Consider the following 27475-nt stretch of genomic DNA (forward strand, 5'->3'; position numbering starts at 1 on the left):
GTAAAAATGAAACGTATCTTTACCAAATAATATACTATACTTAAGTATATCTATGAAAGTGACCTATGAGTTAATAAAGTGACCTATGAGCAAATAAACTTTTTTTTATTCAGCGAAATCAGATATCTGAAACTAATTCTGATGTTTAAAACAAATTTCAAGGACTTTTGCATGGGTAATGTTAGACTTAAATATCTACACAGCAAGTGGCATTTTATTACAGCAATGTACTCTATAGAGTTGAATTTTTTTGAATAACAAAATGAAATTATTCTTCCATTGATCTGTTATAAGGAAATTTTTAACATCATTATCGTGGTTACAGTATCCATTGCAAAAATGTTTTCTGAAAATTTAAAATATGCTATCATCTTTAGCGTAATACAAATAAGACTCTTTTGTTTTGGTGTATGTATGTACATTTGTGAACATAATTTTCACTACATTGCACTCGTATTATAAACGTGGCTTATAAAATTTTATACTATTATATACTTAGATGTAAAAATTTAATTAAAAATCATTTGATAAACAGATTTAGTTTTTTTTTTTTTTTTTTTGATATCTCAAAGTAAAATTTGTGCTCAAAACTAAGCTTAATTAAAAGAAATTATTTTTTTTCACTTTTAAAAATAAAGACAAAAAATTCTTCAATAATTTTACAAGATCGGTTTAAAGAGATTTTTCAAATCTATGTGAAGTAATTCTGAAAAAGAAAACAGAGAGAGAGAGAGAGACTGTACGTTAAATTAGATAATTTGAAGAGAAAAAAAAGAAAGAAGGAAAGAAAAAGGAGAAAAGTAAAGAAAAAACAGATTCCTATAAATATGAAAGACAAATTCTTTACCAAAATAAAAACTATTTGTAGGATTTATTGGAATGTTTCCAAAAAATGATAATCTTTTTATCACCGATTTTGATATCATGATTCAAATGCGGTGGCAGGTGCGTTAATTGATTATTAGCTTATCATTCTTTTTCCTCCGAAGTAGTGGCACGCACTTCTTTTTTCACTGCTGTGAGATCTTCAGTGTCCAGATGGCACACTCGTTTCATCTCAATATTCATCGATTTCTGACTGGAATTCTTGTTGGAACCATTGGTCATTCTTGATGTGAACCTTGAAAGACTATACGTGATTCCAGTTGGGAATGTCATCCTTGATGGAGCTGAAAAAGTGACAGGAAAAAAATAAGAAGACTTTTTCATTAAACTCGAATGATAAATTTATAAATAATTTACTAAATACATAAATAATTGAAGATATTTTTAATTTTTTGAATAAAATTTTAATTACTTTATGTTTGATTAAATCATTAATAATTTTTTTCATTGCATTCATCTCAATGCAAATTTTAAGAAATTCACTTAAATAACTGTTTGAAAAAATTACTTTTGCATAAATTATTGTTTTTATGAGGTTCTATTTAAATATAAATATAGAAAACACGAGTTTCTAATGTTTTTGTGAATTTTTTATTGGTTCAAAAAGTATTCAGTCTATGGAGATGCGTATCTTTGAGCTGGGGTTAAAAATTGTTGGGCAGTCACATACGCACTCTTTTCTCCAAATTTCAATTCACTCTGCATGCCGGTACTTTTTTTCCGTAAAATTCATTTTTACTAGGACATGATACTTAACGAAACACCTGATAAACATATATTTTCACAGTAATAATTTTCGAAAAATCATTGAATCAATGTAACTAAATAAATATTACTGTAAGATTTACTGTATAATAATTAATGGTAAAAATGAGTTTTTTGATAAAATAGATTTTACTGATTATGCACCCAAAGTGCCGATATTTAATACCGTTATTTGATCCCAATTTTTTATTGTGTAATAGTGTACTCTATCCCACCCTTCAACCACTGTTAGTAACCACTGTACTGAATCAACCTGTGTGTATTCAGTTTCAGTTTTGAACAGATACAATAATATTCATTTAGATGAAGGCAGTTTGGTATCTAACAGAGAATTCACTTTTTTTTCTGAATGTGTAAGTTAGGAAATAATGTATTAAACGTAGCATAGTACTAGGGAAATGTATTTCACAGAGTTTTCCGCAAAATCTGAGAAGTTAAGTTACTGAGTTGTCATTGTGTAGAACAGGGGTTCGATTCCCACTGATGGCTTGAAGTCCACCCACTTTCACATTGATGAGTATTAGTTTGTCAAGAAAGAAAGACAGTTGGTGAGCAATATTAACCACTTTGCCCCTGTTTTGCCGTTGCTCACGAAATTGTGGGACCATAAACATCATAATCACATGACTTTTTAAAGGCAGTTACATAATGATTTGCCAGTAATTTGATGTATATCTATGCAATTGTTTGTGAAAAAATGTCGTACAAAGTCTTATTACATGATTTGAGTAATATTTTGGAGTCCTTTTTTTAAAATTAGTACTGTGACATTAAAATGTTTAAGTCCACTCTTATATTCTTAAATTATTGTCTTAATTTCTCTCGTAATAGGCTGAACTCATTAAAAAATTCTGCTGTTTACAATTTTAAGCAAAAGTTTTTCCAAAGTTTGTTCAAATTTTTAATAAAATCATAGGTTCGAACAAAAATACCACTAAATTGTCTTATATTTGCTCAATTTTTTTGCTTGTGTAATTTTAAATTTAATAAGTGAATCACTTATAAATTAGCTTGAATTCCAAAAATTTCAATATGATTTAATTTAATTTGGTATATCAGCAAAATAATATTGATGTATTTGAACGTATGTATAAAGAATGTTTCAAAGTTAAACTTTGTTTGGGTAAATTTAAGAATATTCTGCAGTTTTTTAAAATTTTATACCAAGAAAAAAACTACAATTCAAAATTTTATTTGTAAAAAAATTAGCATGTATATTAAGTATTCTGTGCTTAGCATTCAATGTTACAGTAGCATGTAACAGTAAGGAAAGCTTAAACAGCAAACTAATGCTACTTAAAATAAAAAAGCATGCTATGTACTACTAAGCAGAAATGCAAGTTAAATTGGAATTGAAAATGGAAACCAAATTTAAACCCATTAATGCATGTCAAAATTCTATAACTTAACATTTGCTTGTAAAGCAAAACTTTGATTTAATATATTGTTTCAAATTACGTAAATGATTGGTATTTAAATTATTTTGCATTAAAAATCATCCAGTTATGCTTTATTATTTTTAAGTTGAAAAACATAAACATGTTTAAATAAACACCACATTACCATTTACGGGGGAAATTAGCCATTCTAAAAGCTATAACAGAATTTTTCAACATCATTTCTAGAAAGCATATCTTTTTGACGTCAAAAACAAAAAGGTTAACATTTCCAAAAATGGTTATAACTGTCGAAATCCTTCAGTGAAATGGGACAGATAGAACACTGGAAAAGGCATACGCAGAATTATCGCATAAAAAATCAACTAAATTAGACTGAATATACACCGAAGAGCCATTACATTGTGACCACCCTCCATCTATAACAAAGGGTTCGCCCAGGTTTTCACGGTTTCACACCCAGGAACAATATTTTCATGGGGCACATTAGGACCCATAATTCTCATAGAACAATCCCTGACGTCTGTAAGCTACTTGAACATAGTTGCAGACCAGGTTGAACCATTCATGGCAACAGTTTTTCCAGCGGGGGATGGTGTTTACCAACAGGATAATGCACCATGTCATAAGGGTCGAATCGTCAAGGAACATTCCAGTGACTTTCAAGTCATGTCTTGGCCCCCAAATTCACCTGACCTTAATCCAATAGAGCATTTGTGGTCCTACTTGGAAAACCAAATTCGTGCTGCCACGCTACCACCTCGCAATGTGAGGGAATTGAAGGACCAGTCTGTGAGCGCTTGGTACCAGATACCTCAGACTTCCTATCAGCACCTTGTGGAATCAATGCCAAAGCGGGTGATAGCAGCTTTGAGGGCAAAAGATGGTTCTACATGTTATTAGCAGTGTAGTCATAATGTAATGGCTCTTCGATGTATAACTTAAACTAACTTTGTTAAAAACATAAATTTTAGATGTTTATATAGTAGAAGAAACATTATATCTGAGGTTTTTGACAGTTTTTCGATGGAAAGATATTTTGAAAAGAATTTTTGACACAATCAATAAGGTGGTATACCAAGATTATCTTCATCAAAAGTATCGGATTTCGAAAGTTCTCAACCCTGATTCTCAGGAAAAATTTGTTAAACAATCATAATAAGATAAATCACCAACAAATCTAATATTATTGCGATAAATTAGAAAATTTCAAGGATAGATTTTGTCATGCATTTACGAGTTTGTAAAATACAAAACCATTCTTTTATAAGCAGAGCTTTGCAAAAAATCTTTTCCAGAATCTCATCGCTGTAGAAAAGAAAAGATAAGGCCATCTACCAAAGCGCATAAACTATTCAAAATTTAACTACCATATTTTATGCCTCAAACATGGGTTAGTAGAAGGAGATTAGACAGTAGTTGCTTTCACGAGTCGTGCCTGGTAAGTGGGAACTTCTAAGTCGGAACTTTGTGTCCGACTTCTTAATAAAGTAAGAGATGTATACATGCTTCTGAGAGTTTTATGAAATAGAGATGTATTTTGAGAATTACTCCTATTAGTATTTTTTTCTTGACCTATAAAAGAAAGATATTCTTGACCTATAAAAGATAAATATATAGATGTAGACATTTAACTTTATTTTCTATGTCAACAAGGGTTAGCTTGTGGACGAAAGGTTGGCATATGGACGAAGCTAAAGTAAGAAAATAAAGGGAACGAAGTTTGGTTTAAAGTTGAAATTAGAAGTGGCTTCTCAACTTAATCTAATTAATTTTTGTTACGTACATCAAATTTAATCTTTCTTCTAAGCTAGCGGCAGCTACTAGAGAGTGGTAGGAACCACTTTTGGAGCACCACTGAAGTATTCGTTTGACTCTCTCCATCTAGGTCTCATAATTTCTTACTTTCCTAAGATAACTTCTACCCTTTTTAAAATAATTATTTCTTAAAAAATTTTATCATTCGAGATTTCTAATCTATTTTTAAAAGGATATGAATCTGTATTTATGGGAAAGAATTTCGTTTAAAAAAATGAATGATAAAAGAGAATTTGCGCAAAGAATTGAAAAAAATAATTCATTAGAGGTTTTTACATTATCCCCTCTTCCCGAAACATTCCAATCTATGAAGCATTAAAAATTTATTTCACTTGCAACACCTTCCCTGTGTGAGGAACAAAATAAATATAAATCGTACTCATAATTATAAAAATTTACAATTTATTTTCATGCCAACAAAATATGAGAATAATATAAAATTCAAACGATATTTTTGCTTTAAAAAGAATCAACTTTATGAGTATTAATCTAACATATTGAAACTTATAAATTTGTAATCTAAAATGTTGAGAATTATGAAACAGTAATCATGAAATTTTTTTTCTTTTTGTAGCGTTTATTGTTCATAGTTAGTTCGCAAAGTTAATTCATCTTTAATAAATTAATGACTTTCCTAATCTCTTTGTTCAAAATCATCATTTTTGAAACGGTTTGATCTAGCCTATATTATAAGATGTTTTAAAAATAACTCAAATGGAAAATATTACATATATTTTAAAAATGTAAGTACATTTGGTATTAAAACTTTATGAAATACTGAAGTTTAAAACTTCAGTATTGTCAGGAATACATTTGAAAGATAATTAGCGGTATTTTTCAAAAGGAGGCAAATAGTCCCTTAATCGCAGCTATATTGTTCTGGAAAATCCTATTTTCAATATTCAGTTATATCATTAAAAAAAATCCATTTTTGGTTTTTAAACACAGATGGTGAATAAAAAAAATTGTTCTTCACTCACAATATTTTTAGATATGGAAAAACACTGTACGCTAAAAATATTAAAAAAGCAGTTATAACAGGAAAAGATGGCATCATGTTCAAATTAACCATGCCTTGTCCTTGTTATTATTATTTCTGAAAAATATTCAAATTTATGTAATGGTTATCAAAATATTAAGACATTAATTTTAATATAAAGCATACAATTATTTTTTTTTGGTCATTTGTAAAGTATTTTATAAAATTAATTTTACTGTTAACACTTTTCCTCCATATTACTATTTAAACGACAATTTATATTTTTCGTATATAGTTTCAGTTTTTCAAGTGGTGGTAGTTTCGTAAATTTGGTACATAAATTCTTCTTCTATTTTCCTTATTATGAACTATTTATTATTTCTTTATTTTTTCAGCGATTTTGTAATTAGCAACAGAAATTTAAACAAAGTCTTGTTCTGATTAAATACATCTTCATTTGATACGGTGATAGCTCAATTGTGAAATTTCATTCGATTTCCAAATTCTATTGTACCCACTACTTTTTCGTAATGAGAGAAATAAAATTTCCGTACTGAAAAGTAGTTTTATTGTTTTTAATATTCCTTTTCACTTTTTAAATATTAATAATAAAAATATATACAAGTATTTGATTGAGTTATAAAATGGCTATACAAGAGAATATTTTGAATGCTTTAAATTTGATTAAATAATGATAGTTAATTTAGCTTGATCACAAATTCGGTATTCGGTAAGCCAATTAGTGATTGATGGTAAACCCTGATACTGAAGACCAAAGAATCATGTTACACCTTTGGGACATATTCTAAGGTATAGAAAATGCATATTTATCTTTGAAACGTGTAATACGTTTATTCTGTAGGCATATTATGCTTTGTAATTAAAATATATTTTTTTTCATATTTCATGAATCAACATGCCTATTTTATGACAGTTGCATTTATCATTTTTCATCTGATAAAAAAAATTTCACTATTATTAAATTGTAGAATAAATGCATTAAATATTAAAAGTAAAAAAGTTATACTATAACGCATTATATTTGGAAAAAATTTAATTTTTCATTGTAAATATTCAGAATCAGAAAATAAATTTCTCACAGTTTCTAGAAGGCATTCGCAACACAGATATATTAAAGCCATATTGAAATATAAACTTGAGTTTCGGAATATGTAACCTTTATCTATAATGGAGGAAACATGTTTCAAAACTTGATACAAAAAATCTTACGAGGTCTGTTACATCCATTTCTTCGAAATCCACATTTTAGGACAAGACAAAAACCTTCTCTAAATGTCTTGTTAAAACCACCATAAATTATAGGATTAATAAAACTATTTGCATGTGCGAAGAAGTATGCGAGCCACTCAAAATTTTTCAACCATTCTAGCTCCTAAAATTAAGAAAATAGTTTCTTTAACAGTAAAATTACATTAAGATTACAAAAATATTTATATATGATAAGCAACTGATAATAATTAATCTAAAGAATATGTATATATATATATCTTGGATTAATTAGAATAAAAAATATGAGTAATTGTACTCATTAGTAACAGTTCTCCTAAAGAAATATTTTTATTCTTTGTTGGTTTTTGAAAATGTTTTTTAAATTATGAACTCGAGTTTCCAATATTTATAATTAAGCAAATGAAATAAAATAATCAATCCAGAAACACATTATTGCTTTTGAAAAATGTTATAAATGAAATTTTTCCTATATATCTGCTAGTTTATATGCACTGGTGCTGCATTGTGCTACATTAGTGCTTTATATGTTCTGGAACCGTAATACATTGAAATTTGGCCCCCTTTTATTTACAGAGATATATTTAAAAAAATAATTGTAAGGTTACAATTTTGATTGAAGCATAAAATGCACCTCCATATTTCATACAGAAAATAAAAATGTGTATGAAAATTTTTCATGAGGAAACAGTTTCCTAAGTAGTTTTTTAAGATATGGATAAAATGTCTTCTGCTGAGTGGTAATAAAAATACTCTACCTGAGTTGGAATTACACGCTCCTCATTTTCTTCCACTGAGATTGAGGTTTCAAAGTAGTTATTCATGTATTGTATGAATGCCTAAAAAATGCACAGAATTAACATAGGTAAAGTATTAATACTTATGCAATATACATATATTTATGCAATATACAGATCTGGAGATATTATTTTCTTCAAGCTTAATCTTAACTGATGAATATTTACAGATGCTGCAATCCATATTGTTTCTTTAAATTAGTGAAAAATAATTTTTATGCAATATAAAGCGTTTTTGAAGGAAGTGAAAACGTTTGGAAAAGTAGGTGAGTTGAGTAAATTTAGCATTTGATTGTATTAAAGCCAGCTTTAACAACGGCAAAAAAAACTTCAAAATCTCTAGAAATATAAAATGCTGTCATTAAATCTGCATAAATCAAGTAATTTGTGTTAAAGGAGCTCTCTTGCATGTTCTATACTATCCCACAAACTCGATTTTAAGCACGAAAAGTTAAAAAATAAATTAAAAAATATTTAAAAAATATTTAAAAAAAGAAAATGTATGTACAATGATAAAATCTGTGTTAGTTAAAACATCTAGTGCACTGTTATACAATCCAATAAAATTTGTAAAATTTCGATATAATATTTGGTATAATATCTGCAACATAGCTAAATATGAGGTTTTTTTAAAATTTCAATTTCTCAGGAACTATTCGACCGATTTCGCTTAAATTTTGCATTTTGCCGTGTGAAATTACTTTTTTTTTAAATTGCGTAAAAAATTTTTATGCCTTACGATTCAAATTTTTTCTATTAACATTAAAAAAATGATAAATATTTACTAAAATTTATTATTTCATGGAATTATCTTTGGATAAGCAAATTTTATACTTGAGTGCAAACATTTCTGAATTAACTTAAAAAGTTTTCGAGTATGGCATACGTGCAAAAAGTAAAATTAACAGTAATTCCAAATTTTGAACTGATCTTCTGACCAAACATTTGGAACCCTATATCCCAAATTGCAGCTACCTCCTATATTTTTGGACTAAGAAATTCGAATCCGTCGAAGAAAAGATATTTTTTAAAGAAAGTAAGGTTTTTGTGACTAATTTTGTAACTTAAAATATCGTCTACACTACTCGTCAATTTGCAAAACTGTGATCACCTCCATAAATCATTAAAATTGAATATGAGACGATCCAAATTTTAGGTAAAATGTTTTTCAGGGTGGTCCTTTTTTTAGCACTGTGCACCACACACATATTTATTTTTTGAATACTACTTATTAATATTCTCAAAAAATCACTGTTGGCCCAATTAAATTTTGCCTATCAAATTTGAAAAATAGCTCATTTCCGGGCTTTTGGAAAGTTTGTTGACCTTCAATGCGCAGGTCCACTTAAAAAAATTATATCTAATTAGTTAGTAAGGTAGAAGTGGAGCACAAAATACTAGTCAATGTCGTGGCTCACTCATTTCATAGAAAGTAGTACCTCATATAAATAGATACTTTTTTTAAAAAAATATCCTAGTGGCTCTCCGTTTTTGACCCAAAAACTTAAGATTTTTTTAGCAAAAATAAGAAACGCGTATCAAATAGTTTTAGTAAAGATTAGATCCTAAAAATGTCAACAGAAATAAAAATTTCAAGTAACCAACACTGCCTGAAAACCCAGTTCTTAAACCGAAAATTAATAGCATCTAATTTTTAACTACGCTCATGATCTCTTTGAAGCATACTATCCATCTTTTTACTGACCAGATATCTTGAGGCTGAAGAATACCATATAAATCAAAAACAAAAAAAATTACACAAAAAACATGTGTCTCATTCTGAAACTTAAATTATCGCCTACACAACTTATTTAGCAAATTAGCTCTAATAATGGAACCATAAATGTTATATCCTAATAAATGAAAGCTAAATAATTAGATTAAGAGTTGTTAAAGTTGTTCTGCCTTTTTGTTCTCTTTTTATTTTACGTCGATACTGTTGCAAACTATTAAGGAAATTCTCATATCATTAGTTGCTATAAAATGTTCAGTTTAACATTATAACAGGGATTTTTTGAATAACATTTTCTATGATTAATCAAATGGCACTTAAAAATTCAATAAAATTAAAACATTGCTAGCTGTAGTTTGCATAAAGAATATGTAGACATCTGCTTTAGGTCTGCTTCAAAACTCTTTTTAAATTAATTTCTTCTCCTTAAACACATAATCCTCTCATGTGAGATTAAACTTTTGAGACGTCACGAAAATTTAAATCTTAATTAAAAAAATTTATCACCTAGTTTAATTTAGTGTTTTAAGCTGTAAAAGCAATTTCTTATGCTGTGACAGAAATTATAGCTTTGAATTATCCCTATTATCATTAGAGTTATTTTCTAAATTATCTAAAAATGTATCGAAATTACAAGTTATTGACCATCGCTATTCTTAAAAATTCATTTATTTTCAAAGAAATGAATAAAAAACTTTGGGGAAAAGTTCTACATAATGAAATAATATTTTATAGGGAGCTCTAAATGAACTAATTTGATGTACCATAAATATTTGTCTACCTGAAAATGTTCAGGGAATGTTTGAAGTAAAGCAAGAGACTCAAATGGAGTCCAGCATATAAAAAAAGCTAGTAGGACCACGAACACCATTTTGATCACCTGAAAGAGAAAAAAAAACATTTTTCGTATCAATTTAGTAATTTAATCTTCTTGTTACTTAAAAACTCAAAGGATTTATTATTAACCTATGTGAGCCAACCCCCTCAAACCATTAAAATTAAGTCCTACAACGTGAAAATCCGATCATGAGAACAAAAGATATTCAGGGTGGTCCGTTTATTTTTTGTGCACTGTACAAAATTTATACTATTAATTTAAGGTTAGTTATTATACTTGTTGATATATCGGAAAGAATATGTTTTTTGGGAATTTTTGAAACAACAGACTACGGCCACTCCAGAGAGCAACCAGTACAAGTAAGAAGTAACAGAAAAAATTAGAACAGTAGCTACCATGAGTTTTTTACCCAAATATGACAAGTAAAATAAAAAGAAAGTTAAATTACAAGGCCACGAGTTGAACATTAGTAGTCGTAGAACATTTGGGTTGGCTGTTCAACGACGGTTATAAAAAAGAATTTTTAAAAAAAAAAAACGTTCAGTTCTAGGCCGGGATAGCCTGGTTGGTATGGCACTGGTCTCATGTCCAAGAGGAAGAGGGTTCGATCCTCGCCTGCCGATGACTCCCCGTGTAGTAAGTGGTGACTGATGCACGATAAATCTGCCGAGGCGCAAAGTCCTCCATTTCCGATAACAAATCAAAACCTCTGGGGGTACTGATCCAGGAGTTCTCTTGTCTTCTGGATTGGTTCAAAATTACAAGGTTACGGAATTACAAGGTTTTGCATTAGTAGTCGTAAACAAAAAATTGGGTCGTCTGTTCAACGACGGTTTTAAAAAAAATTAAAAAAAAGTAAAAAAGGTAGATCAATGCTATAAATTCCAAAACAAATGAATGGGTGTTCTGCGAAAAATAATGTCTTTTTTAGAGTGACCAGGAAAATCTCCCAACTAATTTGCAATTCTACCAAAATTTGTAAAAAGTTATGTTACTTTGAGTTAATTAATATTTCGAAACAATTTTAACTTCTACATGACGTATGAGCCCTTCCATGCGTACACAACCAATTAGTAGCTGTTTCAACTCCTTTAGGCGTAGTCATCAATGGCTCCTTATTATAGATCAGTACCTTTGTTATTGAATAAGGAAATTCCTAATGTGGATGTCTTCTGTAATAACTCTTTATATCGCTGAACACAGTATGGTATGAGGAGAAAGATAATTAAATTAGCATGATAAACATATAATGTGATACACAATACATTTGATAATGTGACTCAACTTACTTTTTTTCGAGCTTTATATTGTACGTTCATGTTTTGGATGTTGTGTTCCCCTGGAACTTCAGATATCCACAATTTCCAGATTATCAACGAATAAGCCATTATCATAAGAAAAATCGGCAAAAAATACAAAGTTACACTCACAGTTAAATAATAAGGAAACCGGTATGAATTATAATATTCGCAAGTGTCATTTTCATCACTGTAGAATGTTTTGAGAGGCCATTCTTCGCTGCACTTTGTCTCCAAAAAGTTTTTGAACTGAAAATCAAAAATTAATATATAAAACTTAGTCTACTGAAATCCAATAAAATATGCATGACATTTATTACTTAAAACTTTTACCAACCTGCAACTTTTGCTTGAAATTCCGTGTCAAAAACTTTAAACCTTCAAAAGGTATTGTTAAAAAATAGTGGGAACTTAGTTACGCCCATTTCAAAAAGTTTGGCTCATAAGCAACCCCGTGTCAAATCCAAGAACAGATAGCTCTGGATAGAGAAGGACATGGTAAGGATATATCCTAAGATACGGTGAGATTCAAACCCGCTATTGTTATGTAATTTTCTAACTTCTGAAGAACCTATCTGTTCTTCAATTTGATGAATGCTTGTAATAAATCGCACTTTACATTGAACACAAGCCAGCGTATGAATATGTCCGAATAAAAAATAGTAAATCTTATTCTTTTTAATCATCCGTTTATCTCTAATCTTTCTAATCTCTGGCAAAGTGGTTTTTCTTTTCGCCGTAACTCTATGTAAAATAGAGACAGATGGTTCGAATACTTTCGTAACAATAGATTAATAAATAAATTTTCATTACGTAAAGAATGGCTAGTCTTTTGTCAAATTGAAGAGCAGGTAGTGCAAAATGCTTTAATCTTACCGATCTTCTACAATAAAGAACGTTGGGAGGAAGGACAATACACTTTGGTAATGGAGGACCAATTATGTAATTATTAGCAATAAATCCTACTGAACTTTTTCACCGTGCAGTATTGCTGTTCTGCTGTTACTGATTGCACATACACTGATTGTATATTTTTTTAGCCTTTTTCGAACACGAGTTGTTTTTCAATTTAAAAAAACAATAACCATTCTTTGAATTTACAAAGAAATCCACGTATGCATCAGAATGAATTAATAAACTTCACTGCCCCCCCCCCTTAAAAAATTCACAAAATAGACACCATAGCTTGTTGTCTCCCATTTAAGTGTCTTTGAAACACTTCATTTAGGCTTTTTTTTTCCATCTGTTAAAATTTAAAGTTTTTATAGAAAAGTAAATAATTAACAATTACCAAACATCACAGAACAGTTAAATGAACCACTATTTAAAAAAATACTACAGTAAGTACAATATAAAAATATTATATTATTATATATTGGATTAAAAAGATTAAAAGGGTAAACATATTATAAGGACAAATACTTATTCTGCTTAATAAAAGGAATAGACATCCGATTGTCACAATTACCAAATAAATGGTAAAACAAATAATAATTCGGAGGGGAAAAAAAATTTTTTTTTCTTCACATTTATTAATATTTAGACCACATCATGAAAAACCATTTATTCTGTTAAATTTATTTTTCAGTTTGGTATATTTGCTAAATGCGTGGTAATAAGAACTATACTTTTGAAAACTTGAATTTTCAGTAAACCAATACCATAACGAAAGGAAGAATTACTAAGTGAATAGTTTCAGTACCCTTAATGTCTTCATAATAAAAGAAACCAGAAATGGCTCTGACATACAAAGATTGCAGTTTTATTTTTAAAAAAAATTCTTTGTGGAATTATACTGTTTAAAGTAAAGAAAAAATACATTATCCATAGGGAGAGAGCTTTTTTTATAGTGTAAGCTAAATGGATGCCAAAGTCCAAGCGTGAATGCAGGGCTTGATTACAGCCTAGGCCCAATAGGCATTAGCTTAGAGTCCACAATTTCTGAGGGGCCTCAAAAATTAGTAAGAAGTCTAATGAAAGTTGGGCTAGCTATGTGTTGGTTTAAGTAATAAGTAAAAAATAATTCCAGCTTACAATAAAAAATAATTCAGCAATCAGTGACTTTTAGCAAAAATCTCTGGTTTCAATTGTTTGCGGTCATCAAACTATTTTTATTTTGTTTGATATAACATTGTTTTGTTGTTTTATATTTTGTTTTAATTTATAGATACGTAAACTTAATCTTAGAAAAATAATCTTCAATTGTCTGCTTTCAAAATTTCTTTGAATGTTTCTCTTGAATTATGCAGTTCAGTAGATTCTCTTTTATTATTAAGACTACTCTTCAGTAATTTAATTTCGAAACATTTCGGAAGGGGCCCAGAAAATTTGGTGGGCCTTGGGCCTGAATTTGTCTTGATCAGTCCCTGCGCTAACGAATATTAACACCGACAACTCTTGAAACGACGCAGCACGCCCTTCTTTTTGCTTATAAAAAATGACATGAATTAAATTTCTGTCCGACGAGTTTAACTTTCATGTAATTAATTTAAATTGTTTGGAAGCATAATTACATAATTTGACAGTTAAATAAAACGCGAACTATATGCAGGCGTGGATGATTACTTAAATCTTATACTCAGGGATGCTACTCGCAAAATATCAAATTGTCTCACCAGAAATTGCATTTCGTCTCAGTTAAAATCTCTTTTTGGCTCAGTTTGTCTCAGCTAAAATTATTTTTTCACTCAGTTTATCTCAGCTAAAATGATTATTAATCAGTTTGATAACAATATAAAGATAATTTTCAGGATCCATAAAACCATTAATAGCATACTAGGAGTACTACAATTATACATACATTCACTATTGCTAGGATTTTAAAAAACCTGCATATGATTGATTATAAGAGTCCACAAAATTGTTTTACGGACTCTGTTGTTTTCATATATATTGCATTTATCATTTATGCCAATGAATAGTATCTGTTCCAGAATTTTACAAAGTGAATTTTAACTTTCTTATTTTTTAAAATATAATGGTGTTAACTTTCTAAAAAGAAATATCTATTTAGTTTCAGTAATTCAAAAGGGAAAATACCCATTTTATTTTGAGCTCAAATTTCATCTCAAAATATATAACTATTCAGTTACAATGGAAGGTCTACAGATTTCAATAATTAAAAGAGAAATTCAGTAATTAAATAATGAGAGTTTAAGAAAATGCAAATAACACAAAAAAAACACTCTTTGATAGAATTCAGGAGGTGCAGTGAAATTTTGAAATATTTTAGGTAGGAATTTTTCAAGAAAATTTTAGGGAGCACTTAATAGCCAAAAATTAGCATATATACATTTTTATATCAAAACAGAAATATATAAAAACTATTATAAACAATTTAAAAAGACACATATAAATATAATTTTCTTTCTAAAATGACTTGCATCCTTTATTAAGTATAAAAGTAAACTTTTTAGTTATTTGGCATTGACTAGTAGATTGTACTTTCTTGCATTCACAAGATCAGTTAGTTGACTATGTTCTTTTAATTTATATAGCTAAATATACAATCATAAAATGTGATTATGAATGCACTTAGTAATTGTTTAAATGCAACAACTGTAGAAAAATATATCACATCTTTACAATTCAAGAAAAAACTTAATTCTACTTCTTTCTAGAATCGTGATACTGGATTTTAAAATTGCGTGAATATGAATTGCGATTTTGGGTTTTAAAATCGCATGAATATGAATCGCGATATTGTATTACAAAATCGTGTGAATATGAATCACGATATTGGATTTTAAAATAGCGTGTATATGAATCGCGATTTTGGATTTTAAAATTGCGTGAATATGAATCGCGATATTGGATTTCAAAATCGCGTGAATATGAATCACGATATTGGATTTTAAAATCGATTGAACATGAATCGCGATTTTTGATTTTAAAATCGCGTGAATATGAATCACGATATCGGATTTTAAAATCACGTGAATATGAATCGTGCGGTTGGATTTTAAAATCGCGTGAATATGAATCGCGATTTTGGATTACAAAATCATGTGAATATGAATCACGCTGTTGGATTTAAAAAACACAAATCACGATATTGGATTTTAAAATCGCGTGAATATGAATCGTGCGGTTGGATTTTAAAATCGCGTGAATATGAATCGTGCGGTTGGATTTTAAAATCACGTGAATATGAATCACGATTTTGAATTTTAAAATCACGTGAATAAGAATAGCGCTGTTGGATTTTAAAAACGCGAAAATACAAATAGCGATATTGAATTTTTAAATCGCGTAAATAAGAATCACGATGAATAATTTTTAGATCACGTGAATACGAATCGCAATGAGTAATTTTTAAATAGCGTACAAATACGAAAAACGAGATCTGATATTACAACTCCGTGATAACGAATCGCAATATTGGATTTAAAAATGCGTGAATACGAATCGCGACGTTGGATTTTAAACTCGCGAAAATACAGATCGCGATATTGAATTTTTAAATTGAGTGAATAGGAATTGCTAGTACGATTTTTAAACAGCGTAAAAAAAATCGCAACACATAAGTTTTAAATCAGTTAAATACGAAAATCGATGATTGATATTAAAATCGTCTGATTAAAAATCGCGATTTTAGCATATTCCAGCGCAGTTCCTAATATTTAAAATTCCGAAAATCAGCCAAACGAAGAAAAAAAAATCAATTACCGGTGGTCGAAACGAAACGCTTAGACTCCTTTCCACTCTATAGCGGAAGTCGCGAGAATCCGACTATCGTTCCGGCGGCTTGGGTTTCTCTAATTGGACTCCCTAAAAATTTTAGTTTTTGGAACATGGTCGAAAATTTTAAAAATTGGGAGAAAAAATCGGATTTCCGCTTTTTCGCGGAAGTCTTTCATCCCGTGGAGACGTGAACGGCAAAATGATCTCCAATGACTCACGGCGATGCGGATTAATATTTGAAACTGAATTCAGGTTTGCCAAATTTTGGACGTTTTGTCTCAGAATGGCGCAGCTTTGGCAGAAACTGAGCTGAATGTCGCAAAATGGCGCAGTTATGCCGTTTTGTCTCAGTTTGTCGCAAATGGCGCAGGCGTAGCATCCCTGTATACTGCAATGATCTTTTTTAAACTTCCAACGGAGTATAGTTAGATTTCGATAATTTTTTCCTCAGTCAAATAATTATTTGCCACTTCTAATATTAACTTTTTTTTCATTTCAAAAAAATGTATATTTAGATTGTCATTATGGTAACTAGGCACTTTTTTTTACGTCGCACCAGAGCTGCATAATGGGCTATTAGCAACGGTCAGAGAAATCCCTGAGGATGATCCAAAGAAATGCCATCACAATTTTGATCCTTTGAAGAGGGGATGGCTTCCCATTCAAGAAGTCAAGCATTTTATAGTAGAGCAGTTTAACGAGGTCTGATACCCCGCAATCTCGTTCCCGACGGTGGATGATTAAGGTGGTCACTCACACTCTTATTGACCACAGCCAGTGATGCTTGACTTCGGCGTTCTACTGGGAATTGTGTCTCCATGATTCGTCAACTGTAGGACTAGTGATAATGGAATATTGTGGAAACAAGTAATGCATAACAAGTTCTTTTGATTTAATAAACTCAAGCATTTTAAATTTAATATGTTTTTCAACGCCTCTATCTTTTTCTAAAGCTAAGAAATAGAATATTTTACTTCACCGTCATCGATTAACAATCGAAATATAACAGTTATAGATTTTACAGTTCCAACTCTCAGCAACTTTTTTTTTTAAATTCTGCAATTCTTTCCCAATTTTGTACAATATATGTATCACTAATTTGAAGTTGTCTTGTTGATGGTAAACAACAAAATGGAAGGGTGAAATTTGCAGGTAAAAATTAAGTAATTTACTTGAGTTGCTTAATGTTTATGAATTGTTCAAGGTTTCCAATTTGTATTTTCAATATTTTTGAGGTTACAAACGATATTTCCTGACAATTTATTTCTGTTTGACTAGATCATAATAAAATGAAACACTCAGTTGAAAAAACTTCTACTGTAACAAGCTCTTTTATCTGTACATTTAATCTAAAATAAGAGACTCGAAAGACAGAATACTGCGGAAAAAAATTGATTGCAGTCGTAAATCGCCAATTTTAACAACCATAATCGGATTCTGTTTTCGAAATAGAATTAAGGATCCAGAATTAGCCCACAGCACAAAATGAAAAAAATAAATAATTGCTGATTTTTTTCCCCTTTTTTAAGAAGAGCATATGTTTTTGTCACTTCAGAAATCTGATTTTATGGACTTTATTTTTCCACCAAATCTGGTTTGCAATTCTATTTTTCCAAATATTTTTAATTCCAATACAGTTTGCATAATGATATCATTAAATTCCGGTTAATCTTTGTCTTATATTATATAGTTTTTTCTCTGATCTAACAAAGAAATATATAATGCTTCCTATCACAAGAACCATAGAATGTCTCAATCTCGTTGATTTCAGAGATTTTCAAAGTTTTCATAACAGCCTGTGATTAAATTAATTTAAAATAACAAATTGTGTTTAGTATCTGAACGTTACTTTACAATAGTTAATTTTTAGCAATTTTCGAAAATCAATTTCTCCTTAAAGGGCTCATTCTGAGCAATATATTTTGTATCTTTTATAACATACACTGTTTTCAAATCTAAATTTTAAATATTTACTTATTACTACTTTAATTGGATACATTTATGCTTAAAATACAAACCATTTTTTTAATACATGTCCCCCCCCCCTGATTTCTATCTCTTGCTTTTAATGTCTTCCGGCTTGGCCTTAGGTAAAGGAAATGTTGTCCTAAATATTATTTTTCAACTTCAGTTACTAGAAAATGCGAAAATTCATTATTGTTAGCAGTAGAGATAGCAAAAGTTGCCGATATTAGCTTTTGCTTTTTGCAAGCATTAGCGAGCAAAGTATTCTATTATAAACCATTATTTATTACTTCTCCTATAATTTTACTTTTAAATATATTACGCAGTTTTAGACAGTTGCCGCATTTGAATTAAGAATTAATTATAAGGAAGCACATACCTGGAATACATTGTGCTGTTTCACAATAAGGAATGGAATTGAAACTACCGATGATATTATCCAAATTATAGCCATTACATTGGATGTGCGTTGCTTCGTGATCCTTACATGAAGAGGAAACATGATTGCCACAAATCGGTCACAAGAAATTGCAGAAAGCGTTAATACACTGGTAGTTAAACACACCACTAAAAATTTAAAAAAAAAAAAGAAAATGTATCAAAATTACTTCCATTTGATTCAATTGATATTAAATTAACTAGCTGTATTTGAAACAAATATATTAGTTTGCTTTCAAAATTATATAGTTTCCGTAATAAATATATATAAAAGAAACGTGCAAATTAAAAATAGCTATTAACATAATTAATAGAAAGATTGTAATAATGTAGTGAAAGATAGACAAATGCTACTTGTTATTTATATTTCATTCAAATAAAATTGTATTGTGTTCCTTCAATATACTGTACAATCTGATAAAAGTACTCGTATGTTTGGTTGCTCTTTTGTCAGAGTTCTGAAAAACATAAAATATAAATGACAAGATGCTTGTTGTTGATGGCAGCAACTGTTCGGGATGCAAATTCCACATAAGAGACTCAGATCGTGAATACGTTCTTTAACACATTGTAAATACACTCAATATAGTAACTTATACTAGCCCTTAGTAATAATCAAATGTTATTTTATCACTAAGCAACTACAATTTTTAGTAGTAACTATTGATCAGATTCTCTTAACTTGACTTAGAAACGTACGATTTTCTCCTTTTCTGTGTTGAACTGTTCTAGCCCTTCCAGCAATATCTATTGTTTTATTGTTACACTTATTGACGCTGGCAGCTAGTAAAAGTTCCCATATCCTGCTTATGCATAGCACTGGTCAATTTCAGGACAATATTTTCACATGTTTTTCTAAAACGTTGTTTTCTAGAATATGAAAAGACGATATTGTATCTTAAAATAAGGAAAAGCTACAGCGCAAATTAAAATCGCTGAAATAAACAAGATCTTATTAAATATTTTCTATAAATATTTCTTAACCAATAATGGTTTCTTTTTTGACCTTCGAAAATTTCTTAATTTGACGTTTACTTTTTATTATGAAATCAGTTTTAAATGAATTCGACTTTGCAAAATATTATAAAGAATTCGAAGATTCTCCACGTTTATGCGGACGATTTACGTATACTGAAATAAAAAGATACTTAGTCTAAACAACTTCTTATTAAATATTTTCGATAAATATTTCTTGATCAATTAAGGTTTCTTCCAATAATTTGACGTTTAGTTTCAATATGAAACTAGTTTTAAATGAATTCATCATTACAAAATATTATAAGAGCTCCGTAGATTATCCACCCTTAATTTGGTGATTGCTCACTCCAAAATCAGACACACTTGAACGAAGCAAATACTCATGAAAAATTTTCTGCAAATAGTTCTTGTCTAATGAAGGTTTTTTCTGATATTTTCAAGTTCATTTTTAGTATGAAACCATTTTTATATGAACTCGGCGTTACAAGAACTTCATCCTTATAAACTTGTCCATCCTTATATTGGAGATTCAAATACACTGAAATCGAAGATTAATAGGAATTCGACAAAGCTAATTCTTATTAAATATTTTCTATAAATATTTTTTGACCAATATAAATATCTTAAACTTAGGTTGAACTTAAAATAAGTTTTAATTGAATTCAGCATTACAAAAAATTTTAAAAGCTTCACACCTTTGGCGGGGAAAAGGAGGACATGTCCACCTTTACGTTGGTGATTTACATGCTCTGAAATAAGAGTGATTGTATTTGGACAAAATTAGTCTTATTAGAAATTTTTTATAAATGACTTTTAAACAATTTATGTACCTAAATAAAATTTGTCGTCTACTTTTTTTTTATACCAAGCCCGTTTTAAATGTGTACCGCATTACAATATTTGCTAAATGTTCACCTATATATTGACAGTATTATTACTTTTAAATTTGAAGAATTTGGGCTAAACATGCTCTTATTAAACATTTTCTATAAATTTTTCTTGCGCAATTTAGTAACGATAGGGGACTTTTATCTATAATGAACTTCATTTGGTTCTAATTGCATTTCTACAGTTATGTAGCTTAGCTAAACATTAATATCGTATATGTCAAATGTAGTCACTTTTGTTGACGTTTGTCTCGGCGTTTTGTTTCCATCCAAATGATTGTAAGTGTAAAATGCACAACTATTTGTTAAAACAGTAAACATATTATCTAGATTTACGAATAGAATTTTTTCCTCTTTTATTATCTAATTCGGTTTCAGAAGTAAATGTTTTATTCGTCTATCACTCCTAACATTAGCATTTCATATAATGAAAAATGAATAATGCCTTAAGTATGTAATAGTTCAAGGTACTTGCATGGTATCAGAACAATTATTAATAGTTTTTTCTTTACAAAAAGGTGTGAGATTATCTTTCTAATAACAGATTTATCAGCTGAGGCGAAATAAGCGACCAAATACACTATAGGTTGCAATAGCCCTCAATATTTAATTTCACCAACTTTGATAAAAGCAAAGTAAACAAAGATAACTTTCGAGAATAAGAATTTGGATGCCTTTTATAAGTTTTATCTGAGTAATTCTCAGAAAAATAAGATAGATATTTTATCATAGGTAGTAAAAATATTGTATTGAATATGTCAGTAGCGTATTCAGAATTATGAAAAATCAACAGCTTATGTCTTATATCATTGATAATCTGATGGTATATAATTTTAACTCCTTTTGCGTCTCGAGAATTTAGAAATTTTGAACAACTTTTACTTTTTCATATTTTCTTTTCTAGGAGTGGGAGAAATTAAGTTGCTCTTTGTGCGGATGAATTTTTAAATACTCACTGTTAGCTAGGTTCTCATTTGTTTTCTTTCTGTCGACGTACGTATATATATATATATATATATATATATATATATATATATATATATATATATATATATATATATATATATATATATATATATATATATATATATATATATATATATGCAGAGAGAGAGTATAGAGAAAACATGGAAAAAGATGTAAAGATTTTTTTCAGGGAGAAGAAAAAATATTTAAAAAACTTATAAGAAAAATTCTAATAATGAGAAAAAGAGAATTAAACAGGAAAAAAATAAGGAAAAGACATAATTTCGTCCTTAGCTCTCATACATATATCCGAAAAAGGTGCTTTCTAATGTTGTATCAATATAGTCAAAGCAAAATATATCAATACAACAGTGTGAGAAGCATGAAAAGCTGAAACGAAAATAGCAAAACATTCACCATAAAACAATAAATGCTAAACAAAACAATCAAGCAAAAAAAGCAAATTAAAGAAATCACGAAAATACAAATTAAACTCAAAATGTAATATACAAAGTGGTAGAGAATTCAAATGTAGAAATGTAGTTACAATTACTGGCGTTTTTCACAAATGATTTAAAATGTTTTCGCAACAAGTTTGTCAGGTTACGATATATATATATATATATATATATATATATATATATATATATATATATATATATATATATATATATGAAGAAGATGATTCTTCAGTGTGCCAATTTTTGAAAGAAGGTTATTATTTCCAGTGTGGATGGAGTTTGTAGATTGGTATAGTGGGCCAAGTTGAAGATTATTGGCAAATTGAAGATGGTGATGAAAACAGAAGGGTGATGAAAAGAATACTTGAACTGGATCATATTTAATAAAAAGGCTTTTATTTAGTAGTATATATTTGCAGAGCTCGAGTTACAATATATGAATATATATCCATACGAATTTCAGTTGAATTAATTTTTGCATAATAATATTAAAATAGGTCAGGCCATGGGAGACGAATCCCCCACAACCTGCCTAGTCAAAAGCCAAATTAAAAGTACATGTAATTTGTTCCCATCGGACACAGGAGAAGCATGGGTAGGAGATCCAAAATTGGCGATTTATTAAAATATAGCATAGCCAAAACAAGGCCAACCAGCATATCAATATAGAGTTAAAATAATACCTTGGTGATCACGAGTCGCCAACAAATTTATGTGAACTATTACAACCATGCAACCGAAACATTTAGCCGTTGGATTATTAGAATAAAAAGTTATAAATAGATTTTTGTTTTCGATTAAAGGCGACAGTGAATATATAAGTCTGCATTAGTAATGAAATAAAAAGAAAGTATCCGTTACATTGATCTGGAAGAGAAGAAATAAATATTTTATGTTCATTTAAAAGATTAAGTTTTTGATTGATTTTTAAATGTAATTCTATTAATAAAAAAATCAGCTTAAGTAATCAAAGATATTTTAAAAGATAGGAAATAAATATGTGTATGCCAATTCTGGCATCACATATATCCCCGCTGAACACAGAAAAAAAATATGTATATATAGATATTTTTTTTTTAAATTAATGGATCTCCCCCATGTTACAAAAAAATTTTATGCATTGAAACATAATATATCCATGGAACTTATAATATACACTTATGTAAAGTTAAATATCAAAGTAAAATTACTATTCAAAAAAATTTTTCGACATACAGTTATTTTTCAAAAATATATTTTCAATACTCATGTTATTAAATCTTATGTTGATGTGAAACTAGCTGGGCATTGTCATCACCTGGACAGGATATTCTAATTTCTCTCGAACTTGAGAAAACTTTATCAGCAACAAACAACATAATTTGCATAATCATTTCATTTACCAAATATTTTCCATAGTCATTAATACTTTTCAACATTGATATGCATATACTGTCTATAATTAAACATATAAGTGCAATTTATCTTATCATATTCCATATTTCTGATTATAAATTAATAAAATGTTTATTAGTATCAAATATTCAAATAATTATAAGTGTCAATACAATTCTTTAGTTTATTGTTATTATTAGAAACATTAACTGAGCATGAGCATACAATTCAAAAAAATATGAGCTTTTATTGTAGCTCTAAGTAAACAGTTGATCAGACTGTTATTTTATTTACCTAGGTTTAGTCATCCCTTTTTCATAAGGGGCAAAATTATCATCTCTTATATTTCAAGAGGCAAAATTATCATCTCTTATATTTCAAGAGGCAAAATTATCATCTCTTATATTTCAAGAGGCAAAATTATCATCTCTTATATTTCAAGAGGTAAAATCATCTCTATTATTTCAGAGGCAAAATTATCTAAAAATGCAGCATATATATCTATATTTTTATTTAACATTTTTTTTTTTTTAACCTTTGAACTAACTAATATGATCTAGAAAACATGTGATCAGGATTCCAACCTGAATTTTTGTGACACAATGTATTAACAGTTATACTATCACAGCTATCTAGTATTAAATTCAAGGTAAAATAATTTTATAGTTTTTTTTTTTTTTTTTAACCCTATCAACTTCTGAATTAATGTTATAGCATGCCTATGATCAGGATTCTAACCTGAATTTTTGCATACATGATGCATTGTATTATCATTTATACTATCATGGCTGTATATTATATTCAAGAAGATTAAAGTTATTGTTTTTTTTTTTTTTTTTTTTTTACTGCATATATAAAAATTCACTTCATTTTAATGAAGGAAAATATTATCACATTATATAAAAATGCTCAATTATTCTTATTTTGAATTTCATGAATTTATTTTTAGCTCAGTTAGACACTTATTTAATAGAAATTCGAATATTAAAAAAATATTTGACAATTGCATTGCTCAAATCAATAGAATTTCTTTTTTTTTTTTATATATATATATAATAATAAAATTTCTGAATTTACTTATGTTTTGATGAAACAAAATATTCGTGAGTAACTATTTGGATTAACCCTATTGAATATGCACTTGCATTGAATAAAATAGCTTGCTTTTGTAAGAGAAAAACTATTTGTGATAAATATAATAGCTATTGTAAAATAAAAAAATATTAGATGAATTATTTTATTACTATGTTCATCTTATTATAAAAATATCCCTTTGTCACTTAATGAATTTTAATTACCTGGCACCTAAGTAAAGAAAATCACCATAAATCATTCCGCACAGATGCCTCCATGCAAAACAACAGCAACAATGAGACAGTTAATGAAATTTTTAATTAAAGAAAAAAATATAGAGGTTGAAATCTTTAATTTTCAAACACTCATACCAGCCTAATTTCTAAAGAATTGGAATATCAGACTAACACGGTTTCATAAGATAACAAAAGTGTGTAATTGTGTGTTTATTATTTTACTTCTTAAAAAATCTGGGTGAAATTATGTTACACTACTATAAGTACTGATTAAGAATCACTTTGGGATAGCTTAATCCTTATAATACATTTTTATAACATGTTATTCCCTATTGTGTTTTTGTGCAGAGGTCAATATTCCATATTTAAGTACAGTTATCTTATTTGAAAATTTCAACATTTCAAAAAAATAGATAGTTAATTATTGATATTTATGAGTACTTCAAAATAACTTAATTATCTTGAAGCTAATTTAAATTGCAAAATTTAAGTGTGCATAAGGGTTTATAAAGTATATCATTATTATTATCAGTATTATTTAAGATACATTTCTGGTTTAGTTTAATAACATTTGTAAATCAACAATAATTTTAAAAATGCACTTGAAATAAATATATATATAGTATATCAATTTATGGCAAACAGTATAAAATCAATTTCTTTATATTGTAATATTGCAATTCTTGATAATGATCAACCCAAAATATTAACGGTAACATAAATAATGTTAAAATGACCAATTAAATCAGACAAAATTGAAATTCTTTTTATGAACCTATATATGATATGAATATTTAAGTTCTGTTATTCTTAATTAGATAGCAAAATTTGATTGCAGAAATTATTATACATAAGTAGAATGTCAAACACCTCACGATCTGTAAATACAAGATACCTAAAGAAACTCCACATGCAAATTACACCAAACCAACTCTATAATCAATTCTTGTTTTGCTTTGAAGAAATTGTCTGTTATATGAATACAAGAGTTGAAGATATTTTTCAAATTAACAAAGTTTGCTTACTGGTAAAATCAGATGCAGAAACACTAAAGCTCCCATAACACCATAAAAACAGAACGCAAGAAAGTCTGAAAACATTCCTTGTAATTTACCAAAAATAAATTTCTTGAATACCAAAGTATATTTACATCGTTCAGTTCAGACATTAAAATAGTTTAATTCACGAGTTATAGGCAATTTAAAATCATAACTCAAATATCATTTTATAGAATAATAAATGTGGACAATAAAAACTCTTAAATGTTATTGCTAAGAACAAATAAAAATTCCCTAAAATCACTGAAAACATCATTAATGTTCATTTTTAAAAAAATGCAACACTCGAATAAAATATATAACACTCGATTTTTTTTTTTTTTATAGAAATCAAAAATATGGAAAAATTGATTTTACATATCATTTCTTTTGTATATTGATTAATTACAAATCCTTATCATTGAAATAAAAATATAAACTAAATTATTCAAATCCTGTGAAAATATATTCGTTTCAGAATTCAAGTTAATTCCAACAATAATTCAATTTTCAATAAATTCTTCAACTGTATAAACATCACCAAAAGGCTAATAATAAAATCAAATATGCCGCTTAACTGGATAAATTACAAAATTTCAGGTTGTAATTAAATAAAATTAAAAATTTTCTATTATATTTTTAACTTCTAAAAAAAAATTTTAAGTCAAATGCTCTATAAATTTGTCATACAAAAATTTTTAAATTCAATTAAATGTTGTAAACATAAAATATAAATAATTGAAAGGATACGTAACGGATAACTGTTCGATGAAATCCTGATGAAAACGAAATCAAAAGCAAGACGAGAGTTGAAGGAAACACAAATTTAGTTTCTTCTTTATGATGAATCATAAATTAATAGATATTTCTTTCGAGTAGCGTAGGAGGGGGAAAGTCGAACATCTAAAGAAACCATTCCAGGGTCAAGTTTCATCGAATTCCAATTGCATTCGCAGCTTTGCACATTCTCCGCTAAGCATGAGCTCCAGTATGAAGTATAAAGTAGCCGTGAAGATACAAAATTTATGGACTTGAAGATCAGTAGATGCTTTTAAAGACTTGCGTTGATAACCCAATTCGTTCCTTGTAACTAGGCATCATTTTTATGAAGAAGATGATTCTTCAGTGTGCCAATTTTTGAAAGAAGGTTATTATTTCCAGTGTGGATGGAGTTTGTAGATTGGTATAGTGGGCCAAGTTGAAGATTATTGGCAAATTGAAGATGGTGATGAAAACAGAAGGGTGATGAAAAGAATACTTGAACTGGATCATATTTAATAAAAAGGCTTTTATTTAGTAGTATATATTTGCAGAGCTCGAGTTACAATATATGAATATATATCCATACGAATTTCAGTTGAATTAATTTTTGCATAATAATATTAAAATAGGTCAGGCCATGGGAGACGAATCCCCACAACCTGCCTAGTCAAAAGCCAAATTAAAAGTACATGTAATTTGTTCCCATCGGACACAGGAGAAGCATGGGTAGGAGATCCAAAATTGGCGATTTATTAAAATATAGCATAGCCAAAACAAGGCCAACCAGCATATCAATATAGAGTTAAAATAATACCTTGGTGATCACGAGTCGCCAACAAATTTATGTGAACTATTAC

At 28.6% G+C, this 27475-nt stretch overlaps 1 protein-coding gene and 1 long non-coding RNA gene across 3 annotated transcripts in view; one reads left to right on the forward strand and one right to left on the reverse strand.

Moving 5' to 3' along the window:
* Positions 1-536: 536 nt before the first annotated feature.
* The window catches only part of LOC107453999 (QRFP-like peptide receptor), a 39364-nt gene continuing 12425 nt past the window's right edge, over positions 537-27475 (reverse strand). Inside the window, exons 3-9 of one of the 2 annotated variants that reach the window (XM_016071034.4) lie at positions 18785-18972; positions 11749-12006; positions 10403-10501; positions 7851-7931; positions 7075-7237; positions 4418-4622; positions 537-1169 (exon numbers count right to left, since the gene is read on the reverse strand). In XM_016071034.4, the coding sequence (XP_015926520.2) occupies positions 4456-4622; positions 7075-7237; positions 7851-7931; positions 10403-10501; positions 11749-12006; positions 18785-18972 (956 nt within the window). In that variant the 3' untranslated portion in view covers positions 537-1169; positions 4418-4455. The remainder of the gene's footprint in view (positions 1170-4417; positions 4623-7074; positions 7238-7850; positions 7932-10402; positions 10502-11748; positions 12007-18784; positions 18973-27475) is intronic. The other variant, XM_016071033.5, reaches the window with a different exon arrangement.
* LOC147808080 (uncharacterized) lies at positions 23695-24192 on the forward strand. Its single transcript, XR_015434708.1, has 2 exons — positions 23695-23833; positions 23894-24192. It is a non-coding gene; the product is annotated as an uncharacterized LOC147808080 (long non-coding RNA).

Source organism: Parasteatoda tepidariorum, chromosome 6 (genome assembly GCF_982258835.1).
Source record: "Parasteatoda tepidariorum strain Cologne lab strain chromosome 6, Ptep-v5.0, whole genome shotgun sequence".
In the NCBI taxonomy this organism is placed as follows: Eukaryota; Metazoa; Arthropoda; class Arachnida; order Araneae; family Theridiidae; genus Parasteatoda; species Parasteatoda tepidariorum.